General features: G+C 34.1%; 1 protein-coding gene across 1 annotated transcript; it reads right to left on the bottom strand.

Annotated features, from left to right (window-relative positions):
* Window positions 1–720: 720 nt before the first annotated feature.
* On the bottom strand, window positions 721–15,031 carry LOC145998348 (acid-sensing ion channel 3-like). Its single transcript, XM_083134755.1, has 4 exons — window positions 14,917–15,031; window positions 4,780–4,971; window positions 2,074–2,222; window positions 721–1,182 (listed from the first exon to the last, which is right to left on the bottom strand). Exons 2-4 carry the CDS (start codon window positions 4,895–4,897, stop codon window positions 721–723), a joined length of 729 nt encoding a protein of 242 aa, XP_082990881.1. The 5' UTR covers window positions 4,898–4,971; window positions 14,917–15,031.
* Between the last annotated feature and the right edge of the window lie 1,259 nt (window positions 15,032–16,290).

Genomic DNA, 16,290 nt, shown 5'->3' on the forward strand with positions numbered 1-16,290 from the left:
CAGTACATTACTGATACTTCTGGTATACAAAAGCATACTTCTGTCTTAACCTCATTGTGAATGTTACATGATAATTACAAATGTGAAATTCGAATTCACTTCTGTAAGTAATAAATCATGTAATTTATAGTATCAGAATCTGTTAAAATAATTTTAAATGCAAATCAAACTTTGGTGGTTTAGCAGCAAGTTAGGAGTGTTTATGGTTGATTTCCCAAAAATGGCACCTCACAATACAATAAAATTAAAGGCTTGCATACTAGGTAACCAGCTGCTGCAAAAGAGCAACAATAAATTCACATAAAGTTTTGCATAATTGTCACTGTTATTGCACTTATCATATTAAATATCCACAAAGATTGTGTACTTCTATTGCCATCTTTTCAAAGCTATAATTTAATATTAACGTTTGCATTATAGATACATAATGTTCATTAATACTTAATGTCAAGAATTTGAGCACTTTAATTTTATACTTAGAACTCCTGTCTTGCCGATGTATGCTAAATCATAGTCAGCTTGACCATGGACTATTAATTACAGGCATTCTCCTACCTTCTTACCATTCTTCTCCTCCACCTGCCCAGGGTAGACACAAATCTGGTAAACATTGCCTTTCAGATGGTCACAAAACTTCAGATTTGTTCTTTGCATGAATGCTTCACAGCGCAGCAGAACTACTTGGTGCAACCTTGTACCTTAAGGTTTGTTTTCATAGTTTTAAGTAGTCCCTGTATTTTGCCTCCTGGTTCTTCTAATGTACCGAGTTCCAGAATGGTCCAGGAACCACTCAACGATTTGTTCTAGCAAGTGGAGAAGACTTAGTACAGACACACCTAGCAAAAACCCTAAGGAACCCCCAACGTCAGCCAAGAATTGTGAACTGTCATATGCCCACCCTTCCACAAGCTGCTGAACCAGTCCAGATCCGTAATACACTCTCAATTGGCTGTAAGAGTGCGGGAGCTTGACCCTTTCTATCATGTAGGTGGTGTACTGGTTCGTGAAGCATGGCTTGTGGCACTGGCAATGTTTGGTGTAATTTCCAAACTGGAGGTAGCGTACCAGCAGCCTCTTCATAGTGTCGTAGCTTGTGCAATGTTTGAGATCAAGATCTGGCATCCAAGGTCCTTTGCAATGGAGGTCTTGTGTGAGCTTTTGCCATCTGCAGGTTTCTTCACACTGAAATGATTGTTTCTATAAATAATCAAAGTAATAAATTTGTTGTCATTAAATCATGAACTGGTTTTCTTCTTTATCAATACCACTGTTATCAACTGAAACCAATACATGTCAGCTCGAATGTACGTAAACATATCAAAAATATAAATCTCTGATTAAAAATGCACCAGGTACAAATGCCACAATTTTATTTTTTTAAGAAGTACATATAAATATATAAAATATTGAAATAGGAAACTAGATGATAAATTTAATTGATATTCAGGAATTTTTGCCACATTATTACTTTCTGCTATGTGTGTAATGCTGTTGCACTGTTGTACCTAAGAATATGTGTTCATGTGCAAAAATCTATGAAACATGTTCAGACAAAATAATCATTAGTTGCTATTAGATAGTGTAGATATAATCTTTTACAACATTTACCCTAATATTTTATTTACATGCTATATATGTAAGCATATTATTTTAATTAATTCGATAGAAAGGAAATGGCACTGTTTTGTTTTTAAATGATAAATAAAATGTATCCGATGCCACATGTTGTCAAGTACATGTTCCTACTTTTTAAAACTTAACCTTGAAACTCTGGCCTACATGGGCAGTATGGAAGGAGACCCAAAGGGATATAGTGAGGGCCATAAACCCCCCTTTTTTTTGTCCAATATTCCTTAAAAAAAGAACATCAAAGGCAGGAAAATGGCAAAATATATGTACTAAAAAAAGTTTGCGTAACTGCCCCCATTTGAAAATCCTAGGCATGCTCATTTGGGTTTGCTCTTTAACTATGTTTGGGTAATAATATGTACTGCTTAAGGATAAATTAGTAAAGTGTATGTCCACCTTGACTTTTTGCATTTTTGTAATTAGTGCTAACAGATTGCTTCTTACCTTTGATTGACTATAGTTAGGATCATTAATGCATGGTTCATGTGGATGGCTGACAATCCCAAACTGAGTGACGCTCACTTTCACTTTTAGAGATTCTCCCAAAGCAAGGAAAATCTTGTCTTGGCGGCTGGAGGACTGGAGGGGGTTTTCTGAAACATTAATATTGAAAAATATGAAATCTGAAGACAACGTGTGATTGCAATAAAGAAAAACTTATTTCTTTATGATATATTATTATATGTCATATTTTAGAAATCAACCTGATAATACAAAATATTTAAGTAAATTGATGTTTTTTCTCGGAATGTTCAACAGGCTTTACTTAAAACCAAATAGGTCACAGTGTACACAGCATCCAACAGAGTGATCCATTGAAGTGTAGATCGCTACCTCAGGATTTGTGCTATCGACAAGCGAGGTGCTCACGGCCGTATGTCGGCACTGTAGATTGTCTAGTAATCAAGTGTGAAAGTTTCCATAACTAGTTTAAAGAGTGATTTATTTACTTACCAATTTATGAAAGAAGGTGCTGAAACCGGCCGCCTTCATTGTCCACACATTTGTGACACCTCTTGATGAAGTTACCCATAACTCACTGCAGTTCCCGTTCGTTAATGTTGGTAATTTCTTGGCAGATGTTATGTTCCAGGGTGTGTGGATTTGACTTTTACACAGCATTTTTAATCTAATCCAGAGATAAAAACAGTATGAAACTTTTACACCCGGGAATATTGTTTCAAATCGCCTTTGAACTTCACATGCTGATTGAGTTAACACATATGAACCATAAATAAATACACGCTGTGCAGTAGAAAACTGTTTCTGAGCCATAACACACTTTGTGGTTGAATACACTACAAGAACCACAATACGTAACAAGCACCCTATCACTTCACAGTCGCCAGACTAATAAACAGGCCACAAAATACAAAACAAGGACCCTTATCACTTCACAGACTCATGTCTACTTTCAGGTCCTCCGTAAAAACTGGTTTCTAGGCCCCCCTCACCAGCTTATGTTAATAGGTGTCTTAATAAAGATGTATGTATTTACATCGAAGGTGACTAGTTTGAACACCTTCTTTTATATATCTGGTAAGTAAATCACTTTTTAAAATTATGGAAACTGTTGTGCACTTGCTTCATCGACACTCTTCGATGCCAACAAGTGGTCACTAGTGTCTCGCTTGCCGATACCGCAAACACCAATGCGTCAGTCTACACTTCAATGGATTGCAGGCACCTAGCCAGGGTGAGGGCTAAGGGGGCTGAAGCCCCCCCCTCCTCCGAAATTCTACAAATATCTAATTTTAAATTTTATTTTTATTGTTAATAACAGAAATAAAGTCATAACCACAGTAAAAACTGCATGACAGCAAAAAAATGTTTAGTGTATAATAGAGGTTATATAAACCAGGTTATATTTTTATATTCTACCATTTAATCCAAAGAATATGAACTTTATGAGCCTTTCTTTGAACGATTGTGTAAAAGTTGATAACAAAATAAGTAGGAACTATGATTTTCAGTACACGAACTGCACAAAATATAAGAAAAATATGGACAACAATTGTGTTAGATATTCACTGATACGGTGGATCGAGTAGCAAAGTCTCTTCATTTATGTAATAGTAACAATAAATTTTGATTGAAATTGGTATATTTTTAATAACTTATAATAGTTATCATTGTAAAATAACAATAATTATTATTATCATTATTATTTGTACTAATCAAGTTTCATCTATGGCCTGAGCCCCTCTACAAAGATTTCTGGCGATGCCCATTTTGATAAGGGATGAGGCCCTCCCCCCATAAAATTCTGCCTGCGGGCCTGATGGATCGTATTGTACTTTCTGTATTACACACATTTTTGGATCATAGATTATCGATCATAGATGTATCATTCGTAAATGCATGATTAAGCTATTGATATCAGTATAGTCATGAGTAGGAGGGAAGGTCAAACAAATCAGTCAAACCCCCTGGAAATTTAACAATTAATTTGCTGAATAAATAACATAAGAGATTAGTGTTGTCCTAATTTTATTATTAGGTCTGGCCCATATTTGTTTCTTTTTAAAACCCAAAATTTCCATTATTTCAAACAGTCTTCTTCAGGTAAGATAACAGGGTTAATGGATTTGATGCTTGATGTCAGCTTCTCTTTCATGTAGTACACAATGGACACTATTCTTGCAGGCTAATGAGGCTCTGGTGGATGAACCCACATCCTGTATAATACTTTCTAGGGTTTTGTGTTCTTGTTTGTTTTTTATTATCCTTCATCATCTTCTGAATTATCATTCATCCTCATTATCATGATTAACTAAAAGTAACAGAAAAATGACAAGAAATATATTTATGATAGTTCATCAAAGAAATAAGTTAATTACTATTCCAGAAGAATTAATGAATGAAGAATACATTTCCTCGAAAAAGTAGAATGTTTTGAATTATTATTATTATATTGTTAATAGTATTGTTACTTAACCACTTTTAAGCCAACCTTCATGGCAGAGTGGATAGCACAGTGCACTACATTGCCAGGGGTCCTAGGTTCGATTGCTGTCCTTGGCATGGGTGTTTGTTGCAAGTGTCACTTCATAAATTCAAATTAAAAAATTTTTACCTATTAAAAATTATATTAACAACCAACATTCCTGGTGATGCTCATGGATATCAGTGTTCATTTTAAGAACTTACCTGACCAAACATCATTAGCTTCATGTATGTAAATATCCCATCCCCTCAGAGGGTAGCTTTTATTATTGAGTAGTTGAGCAGTCAGAAGAAGAAAATACCCATAATCCTCTCCTAACATTGTAGGTCCACCCACTGGTAGGAAAGTAAAGCATTGCCCATGGAGGTAGTAGTATTGCTTTCTTACTTGTAAGTCTGTCAGAAAGAAATAAGGCAAGCACTTATTGCATTGCAATTCAAGATGGCATACAAACTTGAAAGTTTCAAAGATGTGATTTTCCCATGAACCTTTTCTGTGTTCCCTGATCCCCATGCTATATGCAAAATGGTAACATTTCAGCGCATTCCTTTTTCATTCTATTCTACACATTTTAAATCTCAAAATAATCATTTACATCATATTCTTTTGTTTGGTAAGATGTTAGAGATGGTTATCCAACTAGTGTGGAAAATACAGGTGCTTCAGGTACATCTGGAAGAAGGAAAACGTTTTGTGTTCAAAATACCCAAGTGCCACCTCTTGCATAAATTGCATGTGTCACTGCTAAAGGATGAAGAAAGTTTGGCTTTTATATTATGTAACTCACTATGCCACAATGAAATATGTGTGTGGAGCCAGTTATATTATCACTTTAAGGCACATTCTGGTCAAAAATTTGTCACACGTTTTTTTCTCATGAAATTTTAACCCTCCATTAGGTACATGGGATACAGGTGTCCCCCATCGATATTCATTGCAAGATTGCAACACTGTGAACTATACTGCACATATTCCATCCCCTCAGAGGATACCTTTTATTATTGAGTAGTTGAGCAGTCAGAAGGAGAAAATACCCTAACGTTGTAGGTAGGACCTGTCGGTGCTTTTATGCAACTAACGTTCTTTCTTTATCTTTGTTCTAAGCTCAGCTGTGTTGTTCTGTTGCACTTCTGAGCCATATAATATTTAAATGTTATCATCGGTCACATGCTTTGGGGACTAAATGCGTAACAAGAATAATATCAAAGCTTGAAAAACAGAGCACACAGCAGATTCAGATATTACATGGAACTGGGTTAGAGAGGAAGGGGAAGACACGGGGGTGTGTGTTAGTAGTGAATGTAAACATGAAAGTAACAAAGTGACCGAAAGTGATTATGACACTTCTTTGGTACGTATTTAGGCACGTGGAGACAGTTGTCTCCCAAGCATGTGACTGACATTTACTTGCAATATTATGCCATTTAGAAAGTGCAGCAGAAAATTTTGCAGCTAAACTTAGATGACAGACAAAGGAAGAACGTTCAGCATGCATAAGCAGGGTAATTCACACTGTATTTCATACCTTACAGACAGTTAAAGGATTTGGGGACAGGGGTGTACCCCACGTGTCTATGCATATTTCAGAAAATGACTCACCTAACACAGGATTAAACATGACAGCTAGAGATAGTGACAGATGGTAAAAGCAGTTGTTTAGGTAAACCAGTTACATTAAACTTCCAAACTATGTATATTCGTGTCTATCGTGTTTCATGCACACATATATCACTAGCAGCAGGGACAGTGCTATGGGGGGGGGGGGGGCTGAAGCCCCCAAAACCAGCCTAAGCCCCTCCCCCCTTTAATTGCTCCCCAAGATTTTTGTAGTATGGTAGACGAATTTTGACCGAAAACTTAAAAAGTTTAAGTTCACATTTTCCATTATTAAAATTCCATTGAGGCAAGTACAATGTTCAAGTACATTTTCTAGTTGAGTTAGATCACAAAGTTACTTTTAATACGATGTGTTCTAAAATCAAGGGGAGGGGGAATATGCAGATATGCTTGGATAGCAGTGGTTACAATTAGAATGGGCCAATCATGAGTGCCAGCCAAACTTGCCACGAAATCTCTGTTACCTCCGTCGTAGGTGGACGACGTATTCAGTGGCTGTGAGATTGTTCTTTAATTGTTGGCATATGCAGCTAAACGTGTACATTATTAGGCTCCATAAATCATATCGCTATATTTCTGAATAAATCTAACAGATGTGTAAAATGTTTTTTGTTTTTTTGTTTTTTTTAAGTAGGACAACGTTCAACTTCTAAAGAGCCGTCAATGTTATTTTCTGTTTGTTACTTCCTCATTCGAGTACCGACAATAATATGAGTGTTATCAATGTTCTCTCATTGTTTTCACTGTTATATCTATCCTTATCATTGCAAATATTCAAGAGGAAGAAATAGGATGTTAAGAAATCAAAGAGTACACAAAGTAACTAAATCTTAAATGTTAATTGGAAATATTAAAATTGGACCTTCCCACCCTGGTTATCTAGCAGCAACACTGCTGCCTTGAAATTAAGGGGTCCCAGGTTCGATCTCCGGTGGAGGCACATATCATTAAGTGGCTCGGATTCCACTATAAGCTGTAGGTCTCGTCCCAATTAGCTTCTTTGTATACAAACCCAATCAAGTAAACATTTTTGCATTTTTGCTTGGGCAAATTTCATTCTTCGCAGGCCTAGGCCTACATGCTAATAGTTTTTCTTGTATGTACGCATTGCTTGCATTATAGAATTATTTTCCTGTAGTTTACGGTTATTACAAGCATAAGAAAACAGTTTTTCTTTGTGACGTTTCAGGAGAACACACGCTCCTTTCATCAGACATTTATTTTCATTTTGACTAAAGATACAGCAGAGAGAGGTACGTACATTCCAGCAATATCAAATCAAGATTCAAACAACACTTCAGAGAATCAGATTTTTGAGAAGATGCAAGTTAAACAATATAGTGCCAAATTTTTTGAAGTGGAAAGTTCGAACTCGTAATACCTACACCAGTGAATTTAAAGGAAAGCTACAAATGTTAATGATAGGACGACTAATCAGGGACTCGTACTCAGAATTGGACAGCCTTTCTCGAAAGACATATGATCTCCACATAACATTGTCAAATTCCTTGCATCCACTCATATGGGATAAAGTAAACAGAGCTACACAACAAGTTGTACAACACTACATCAAACTTTCGGAAAGGAGACTTGATAGGAAATTCTACCAGCTAATTCAAGAAGAACAAGTTATATACAACAACAATGAAAGAAGGGAAGCAGTTAATGTCACTGGTAAAATAAAAACTAAGAACATTGACAACAGATTATTTATAAATCTTACGGATATTGAGGTACCTGATGAGTATATAGAAATTTTTCAATTCGGAATGAAATTTTCAGTTGGTAGTGCTTATATACACAAGGAAGATTTTGTGATTTCAATAGAGAAAGCACTGAATTTCTTAGATGATGAGGAGGAAAAGAGAAAATTACGAAGACTCACACATGATGCTCTTGACGAACGGTTAAGTTTTGAATACAACAGAAGAAATAACAGAGGTCCAAAATACACGGAACGGGAGAAAGAGCATATAAGGTTGGGGAAAAAAGTTCATAGTTTCAAGATCGGGTTGAAAGAAAACGACATTTTCTTAATAAAATCGGACAAGGAAAATAAACCTGTCCTTATCCGAATTAAGGACTATAAAGAAAAAATGGAAGAATGTTTCAAAGTAAACAATTTCACAGAAACCTCTCGAAACCCTATAACTAAAATAATAAATGAGGTAAAGAAAGTAATTGAAAGCAGTATCACGATACCAAGAGAAATGAAGAAAAAACTAATTGTCAAGAATTCAACCCTGCCGATTGCCTTTGGACTACCAAAAACTCACAAACCGGGAACTCCAATACGACCCATCATTGCAACTTTCACACATCCTGCATACAAACTATCCAAATATTTAGTTGAAAGACTTGCTATAATTAAACAACAAACACCATTCAGTGTTAAAAATGCATTTGAAGTGAAACAGAAACTAAAAAATATTGTTTGGAATAATGAGTATCGTATTGCAAGTTTTGATGTTGAAAATTTATATCCTAGTGTCCCAATAGAAGGTGCCACAGATGCATTACACAGATGGCTTATTGAGATGAAGGTTAACCCAGTAGAATCATGGGAAATGGTTCGATGGTTTACTGTATGTGCAAATTACAATTACTTTCTATTTGATGGCAAAATATATCAGCAAAGTAATGGTCTATCAATGGGAAACCCAGTATCCGGAATCATCTCCAGCATTTTCCTTCATTACATAGAATCTCCAATTGTTAATGCGATAGGTGCGGATATCAAACTCTACATCAGATATGTAGATGATGTGCTAATTATCGCTAAAAATGAGAACACCATCATGGACGTATTTAAATTATTAAATGAATCACATCGTCGCATAAAATTCACTTGCGAACCCATGAATAACAATGTAATTTCTTTCCTTGATCTGCAAATTAAGACAACTGACTCAACAATTCAAACATCAGTCCATAGGAAAAAATTAGCGGGGGAAAAATATATCCATGCCAAATCAGAACATTCGCGTATAACAATGGATAACATATTTTTAAATTTTTTCCTGAAATCACAAAGACTATGTTCTAATGATGAGGATATCAAAAATGAAGAAGAAAGGCTCTTTAATATAGCAAAAGAAAATGGTTTTCACACTAACAGAATAAACCAAATCAAAAAACAAGTTGCAAGAAAACTAAAGGAAAAGAGAAATACAGACAAAGATGAAAAATCTGTTGAAAAGAAATTTGTGTGCATTCCATTCCACAAGGGATTCTCACATAAAATTGCAAAAATTTTTAGAAGTTTTAATTTCAAAATTGTTTTTAAATCACCAAGAAGTTTGGAATGTACATTTAATGAATTCAAAATGAGAAACTCTCTACCAGATGTGGAAACCACAGGAATATATAATATAAGTTGTTCATGTTCAAAAGATTATGTGGGACAAACAGCAAGGAAAATGGCAATAAGATGGCACGAACACGATTTGGACATTATAAATCTAAACCCAAGAACAGGTTTGTCAACTCATATCATCGAAGAGAAGCATTTGATTAAAAAGAGAAGGGTTTTAAAAAGATTAACGGGAAACACAGAGTTGAATGTCTGGGAAGCTTCGTTCATTGCAGAAGAACACTGGAATAAATTAAATAATGAAAATGGTAACATAGATCCAGTATGGAGTTTTCTTTTTCACAAATGGAGTAAGCCACCATCTTTAAAATTTAATGTAACAGAAAACATCAAGAGACTTTGTGAAAACAATGATGAATTTGAATTGCCTGATGATATTTTGGATTCATAATTTAAATAAAAATAAAACAGACTGTTTTTTCACAGTTAAGTTGCTATATTACAACAATGTAACATTGACAACATCCATTATATAACAGATTCTTTTTGTTTAAAAATTACTAACCATTGTTATAACTGTATCTTTAGTCAAAATGAAAATAAATGTCTGATGAAAGGAGCGTGTGTTCTCCTGAAACGTCACAAAGAAAAACTGTTTTCTTATGCTTGTAATAACCGTAAACTACAGGAAAATAATTCTATAATGCAAGCAATGCGTACATACAAGAAAAACTATTATTCATCTATTACGGGGAGAGAGGTACGTACATTCCAGCAATATCAAATCAAGATTCAAACAACACTTCAGAGAATCAGATTTTTGAGAAGATGCAAGTTAAACAATATAGTGCCAAATTTTTTGAAGTGGAAAGTTCGAACTCGTAATACCTACACCAGTGAATTTAAAGGAAAGCTACAAATGTTAATGATAGGACGACTAATCAGGGACTCGTACTCAGAATTGGACAGCCTTTCTCGAAAGACATATGATCTCCACATAACATTGTCAAATTCCTTGCATCCACTCATATGGGATAAAGTAAACAGAGCTACACAACAAGTTGTACAACACTACATCAAACTTTCGGAAAGGAGACTTGATAGGAAATTCTACCAGCTAATTCAAGAAGAACAAGTTATATACAACAACAATGAAAGAAGGGAAGCAGTTAATGTCACTGGTAAAATAAAAACTAAGAACATTGACAACAGATTATTTATAAATCTTACGGATATTGAGGTACCTGATGAGTATATAGAAATTTTTCAATTCGGAATGAAATTTTCAGTTGGTAGTGCTTATATACACAAGGAAGATTTTGTGATTTCAATAGAGAAAGCACTGAATTTCTTAGATGATGAGGAGGAAAAGAGAAAATTACGAAGTCTCACACATGATGCTCTTGACGAACGGTTAAGTTTTGAATACAACAGAAGAAATAACAGAGGTCCAAAATACACGGAACGGGAGAAAGAGCATATAAGATTGGGGAAAAAAGTTCATAGTTTCAAGATCTGGTTGAAAGAAAACGACATTTTCTTAATAAAATCGGACAAGGAAAATAAACCTGTCCTTATCCGAATTAAGGACTATAAAGAAAAAATGGAAGAATGTTTCAAAGTAAACAATTTCACAGAAACCTCTCGAAACCCTATAACTAAAATAATAAATGAGGTAAAGAAAGTAATTGAAAGCAGTATCACGATACCAAGAGAAATGAAGAAAAAACTAATTGTCAAGAATTCAACCCTGCCGATTGCCTTTGGACTACCAAAAACTCACAAACCGGGAACTCCAATACGACCCATCATTGCAACTTTCACACATCCTGCATACAAACTATCCAAATATTTAGTTGAAAGACTTGCTATAATTAAACAACAAACACCATTCAGTGTTAAAAATGCATTTGAAGTGAAACAGAAACTAAAAAATATTGTTTGGAATAATGAGTATCGTATTGCAAGTTTTGATGTTGAAAATTTATATCCTAGTGTCCCAATAGAAGGTGCCACAGATGCATTACACAGATGGCTTATTGAGATGAAGGTTAACCCAGTAGAATCATGGGAAATGGTTCGATGGTTTACTGTATGTGCAAATTACAATTACTTTCTATTTGATGGCAAAATATATCAGCAAAGTAATGGTCTATCAATGGGAAACCCAGTATCCGGAATCATCTCCAGCATTTTCCTTCATTACATAGAATCTCCAATTGTTAATGCGATAGGTGCGGATATCAAACTCTACATCAGATATGTAGATGATGTGCTAATTATCGCTAAAAATGAGAACACCATCATGGACGTATTTAAATTATTAAATGAATCACATCGTCGCATAAAATTCACTTGCGAACCCATGAATAACAATGTAATTTCTTTCCTTGATCTGCAAATTAAGACAACTGACTCAACAATTCAAACATCAGTCCATAGGAAAAAATTAGCGGGGGAAAAATATATCCATGCCAAATCAGAACATTCGCGTATAACAATGGATAACATATTTTTAAATTTTTTCCTGAGATCACAAAGACTATGTTCTAATGATGAGGATATCAAAAATGAAGAAGAAAGGCTCTTTAATATAGCAAAAGAAAATGGTTTTCACACTAACAGAATAAACCAAATCAAAAAACAAGTTGCAAGAAAACTAAAGGAAAAGAGAAATACAGACAAAGATGAAAAATCTGTTGAAAAGAAATTTGTGTGCATTCCATTCCACAAGGGATTCTCACATAAAATTGCAAAAATTTTTAGAAGTTTTAATTTCAAAATTGTTTTTAAATCACCAAGAAGTTTGGAATGTACATTTAATGAATTCAAAATGAGAAACTCTCTACCAGATGTGGAAACCACAGGAATATATAATATAAGTTGTTCATGTTCAAAAGATTATGTGGGACAAACAGCAAGGAAAATGGCAATAAGATGGCACGAACACGATTTGGACATTATAAATCTAAACCCAAGAACAGGTTTGTCAACTCATATCATCGAAGAGAAGCATTTGATTAAAAAGAGAAGGGTTTTAAAAAGATTAACGGGAAACACAGAGTTGAATGTCTGGGAAGCTTCGTTCATTGCAGAAGAACACTGGAATAAATTAAATAATGAAAATGGTAACATAGATCCAGTATGGAGTTTTCTTTTTCACAAATGGAGTAAGCCACCATCTTTAAAATTTAATGTAACAGAAAACATCAAGAGACTTTGTGAAAACAATGATGAATTTGAATTGCCTGATGATATTTTGGATTCATAATTTAAATAAAAATAAAACAGACTGTTTTTTCACAGTTAAGTTGCTATATTACAACAATGTAACATTGACAACATCCATTATATAACAGATTCTTTTTGTTTAAAAATTACTAACCATTGTTATAACTGTATCTTTAGTCAAAATGAAAATAAATGTCTGATGAAAGGAGCGTGTGTTCTCCTGAAACGTCACAAAGAAAAACTGTTTTCTTATGCTTGTAATAACCGTAAACTACAGGAAAATAATTCTACATGCTAATTAATTATTATTTGCTATGTTACAAAATAATTTCTGCAGTACCATCAAAGTGGCCAAATTTGATTCCATGTAGAAGAATCAATCTTTGAAGCACATCTCATAAAACTATTGATCCAATTCTGATTAATATTCAGAGCATAATATATTTGAAATAAAATTATAATCTTCAGCAATCACTTCTCTAACCCAAATGCCCTATGCAAGAGTTGCAACTACATAATATTCATTGATTTTAAGTCAATATATTTGTCTAGTAGTGAAAATATATTTGTTCCTTGAGAGTGACACATCCTAAGTGGAGATATTTCTCACATCCTCCCCATTTTTAGCCCTAAGTTCTGAATTCCAGTCGTTGAACAAGAAAAGTAAGATATTTCATCATGGAAGAGAAAATAGTATCATTAATACAGCTTCTATTCAAGGGTGTTTTCGCTTATTTGATGCCTACTTTATTAAGGTAGTGCCACTTTTCGGAAACATGAAAAGCTACAATCTTTATACGCTGCCTACTGTTGTGATTTGGACAGTTTAGAGTCATGGCACACTATGAGGCAGAATGGAAGCCAAAATAAAGACCTTCAGCAGCTGCTTGCAATGATTGAAACATTCAAAATTTCCTTTTATGAACTTTATAAGCTTTGTGTTATTGAAATGTTCATATCCCTATCAACGCTTGCTTGCAACAAACCTTCGAAATCTAATTAGTGACGAGAGGTTAAGTGCTCTATCTGTTCTGTCCTTTGAAGACCTTGCAAAATCTTTGAATTTAAAAAAGGTTGAGGCTGCTTATCGGAGTTTCTTGCTGTGGCTCATTTTCTCATTGTAGCAACAAGTTAGTCACACTGTTTACATAGAAATAGTGTTACGTGTAGTATTTATACGAATATCCAGCGAGTTCATAATGTAATGAGTGTAGTTTCTATGGTGTATTTTGTACTCTTCACATGAATAGTAAGACTCTGATATTATTCCACTCAATAATGGCTTAAGAAAAGAAACAATATGATTATTACATTTTATTTGACATAAAAGATTCGTGCCTAAAAGTATGCAACATCTTATTGATTTACTTTAGTAGTTCTGATTGTAAAATATGCAAGCGGTAAAATTATACCCTAAAAGTATGAAGTAAGTACATTTTAGTCGGTATTAGTTAGTCCCCCAAGAATTTTACTCTGAAATCTGTAGCCCCTTACCTTATTTCAGGCTGGTGCTGTCACTGACTAGCAGATGAGTTTTACAGAATTAGCCTGCTTCCCTGTCTATGTGTTCACAGATTGTAAGGTTTAGAACCTTGAAATGAAATCACATTTTCATGAGAGATTTCAAATCGTTTTGAACTTGCTGACTACTCGTATTATAATTACTATCATAGCTGTTAGGTTATGTGTGAAAGTTATGGAAAGAACCTTTGCGTTTAGCAAGCAATTTAATGTACAAAATAAGGTTCATGTAATTTCAGGGCTGAGAAGTTGATGAAAATTATCTTCCACTCAGGACATTAAAATCAATGCCAAATATTTGTTTCGCTTCATTTAGTAACATCAATCATTGTTTTATTTTTCATTTTTTTTTGGTTTATTGGTCATTTTCTGTTTTTTATTACATGTTTATCATTTTTTGAGGTTTCTCATTCAATCATTTCATATATTTCACTAGTATTAGCCTCTCCCAACTTCATCTCTACATTGATTCTAGACACACTCATCACAGATAGTAACAGAAATAGGAAAGAGTTGAAGACTTAATGTTAAAAGTTTCATGTTGTTCACATGACTGAGCAACAATACACAATCATCATGCACTAATAATTTCATGTGCATAAACTTTTATCAGCAAAACAACTTACATCTAAGTTCAAACATTGCGTAAAATACTTACTCTCTTCCCTCTGCCCCAATCCATATAACGCCAAGGTTTCATTCAGTTTGTATGTGGCAAGCTTCCAAACATCAGATAATGAGTCATTATTCCATCTAAAATCCCTCCAAATAGAGGTCAGCTTCATATTTACTTGCTTCAGGTTGAATTCCTGCAATGTTATAACAATAGTAAGTACAAATTCTGTAAGGTAAAAGTTTCAAATTGTTTTACAAATGAAATTACAATAATATTAAGCATTTTATTTTACCCATGTAGTTTCATATTCAATTTGAGAATAGATTCATTCACATCAGACTTAGTAAGAAGTTCAAAGCTTCAATTCATCCTGCAAATCTTTCTTCCAAATTTTTCTGTGGTTTCTGCTCAGTCATTCCAGGCAAATTATGGTATAGAACCTTTAACAATACATAGGCTTACCATACGTCTGGGATTAGCCCGGACAGTCCTGTTTTTTTAGTGTTGTCCGGGGTGATGTCCGGGATTGCAAAATGTCCAGAGTTTTGAGAATCTGAACATGAAAATAGCTACCGGTATTGAATATTCACGACCCGAATTTATGACCGTCAAGGATCGATTATACATTTTCTTTCTTTGAGATATCTAATTTCGAGCGGTTCCGTTTCTGTACTTCCGTGAGCGTCTTGGTGGTCTTACAAGCATGTGAAGTAACTTGTCTACACGTTTTTGATAATTATAAGTATTTACAAGGGCTTTGCATTTGGCGATGGGCAAAAGAAAGTGTGTATTTAACGTTAACAAAAAAGTGTTATCCCATAGCAGCACAAGTTTCCTTAGTGTTTTGCCTGCAATAGAAAGAATTCTTGCCATTTTTGATGGGCTAAAATCATACTTCCTGTCTTGTGACAAATGCCCAAAATTATTATTTGATTTTTGTGAAGATCCAGAAAGTGAATTGTATTTGAAATTTCTACATGGTTCTCTACAGTTATTTAATAATGTAGTTTTGAAATTGGAAGCTAATTCTATCACAGCAACAGAAGCATTTCAGACATATTCTCAATTAATTTGTCAACTTCAGGAAAGAAAAACCCATAAATTTATACCATTTTCTGCCAAAGAATTGCTATGCACTCTAAAAGAAAATAATGAGGTTCAGGAACAAAATTCTTTCGTAATTCTAGTATCCAATAATAATAATAATAATAATAAATTTCTTTATTTCCGTAGACCAATATCCATGGGTGTGGAAAACGTCATATAATACTAAATATTACAAATGGAGTAAGATTATAATAAAAAGAACAAAATGCAAACACAAAAATACAAATAAATCATATGGGTTAAACATAAACAGTTATAAGTGTTACATACTAAACTTGTAAAACAGATAATCCAAATATAGGAGACATA

Source organism: Lepisma saccharinum, chromosome 14 (genome assembly GCF_977018435.1).
Source record: "Lepisma saccharinum chromosome 14, izLepSacc3.1, whole genome shotgun sequence".
Lineage (NCBI taxonomy): Eukaryota > Metazoa > Arthropoda > Insecta > Zygentoma > Lepismatidae > Lepisma > Lepisma saccharinum.

Excerpts from the sequence above, each read along its gene's own strand:
- LOC145998348 (XM_083134755.1), bottom strand. The coding sequence starts at position 4,897 with ATGTTAGGAGAGGATTATGGGTATTTTCTTCTTCTGACTGCTCAACTA. Across the intron at positions 2,223-4,779 it reads AGCTAATGATGTTTGGTCAG|AAAACCCCCTCCAGTCCTCC; the intron begins GTAAGTTCTTAA and ends TTAATGTTTCAG. Across the intron at positions 1,183-2,073 it reads CTAACTATAGTCAATCAAAG|TGTGAAGAAACCTGCAGATG; the intron begins GTAAGAAGCAAT and ends CAATCATTTCAG.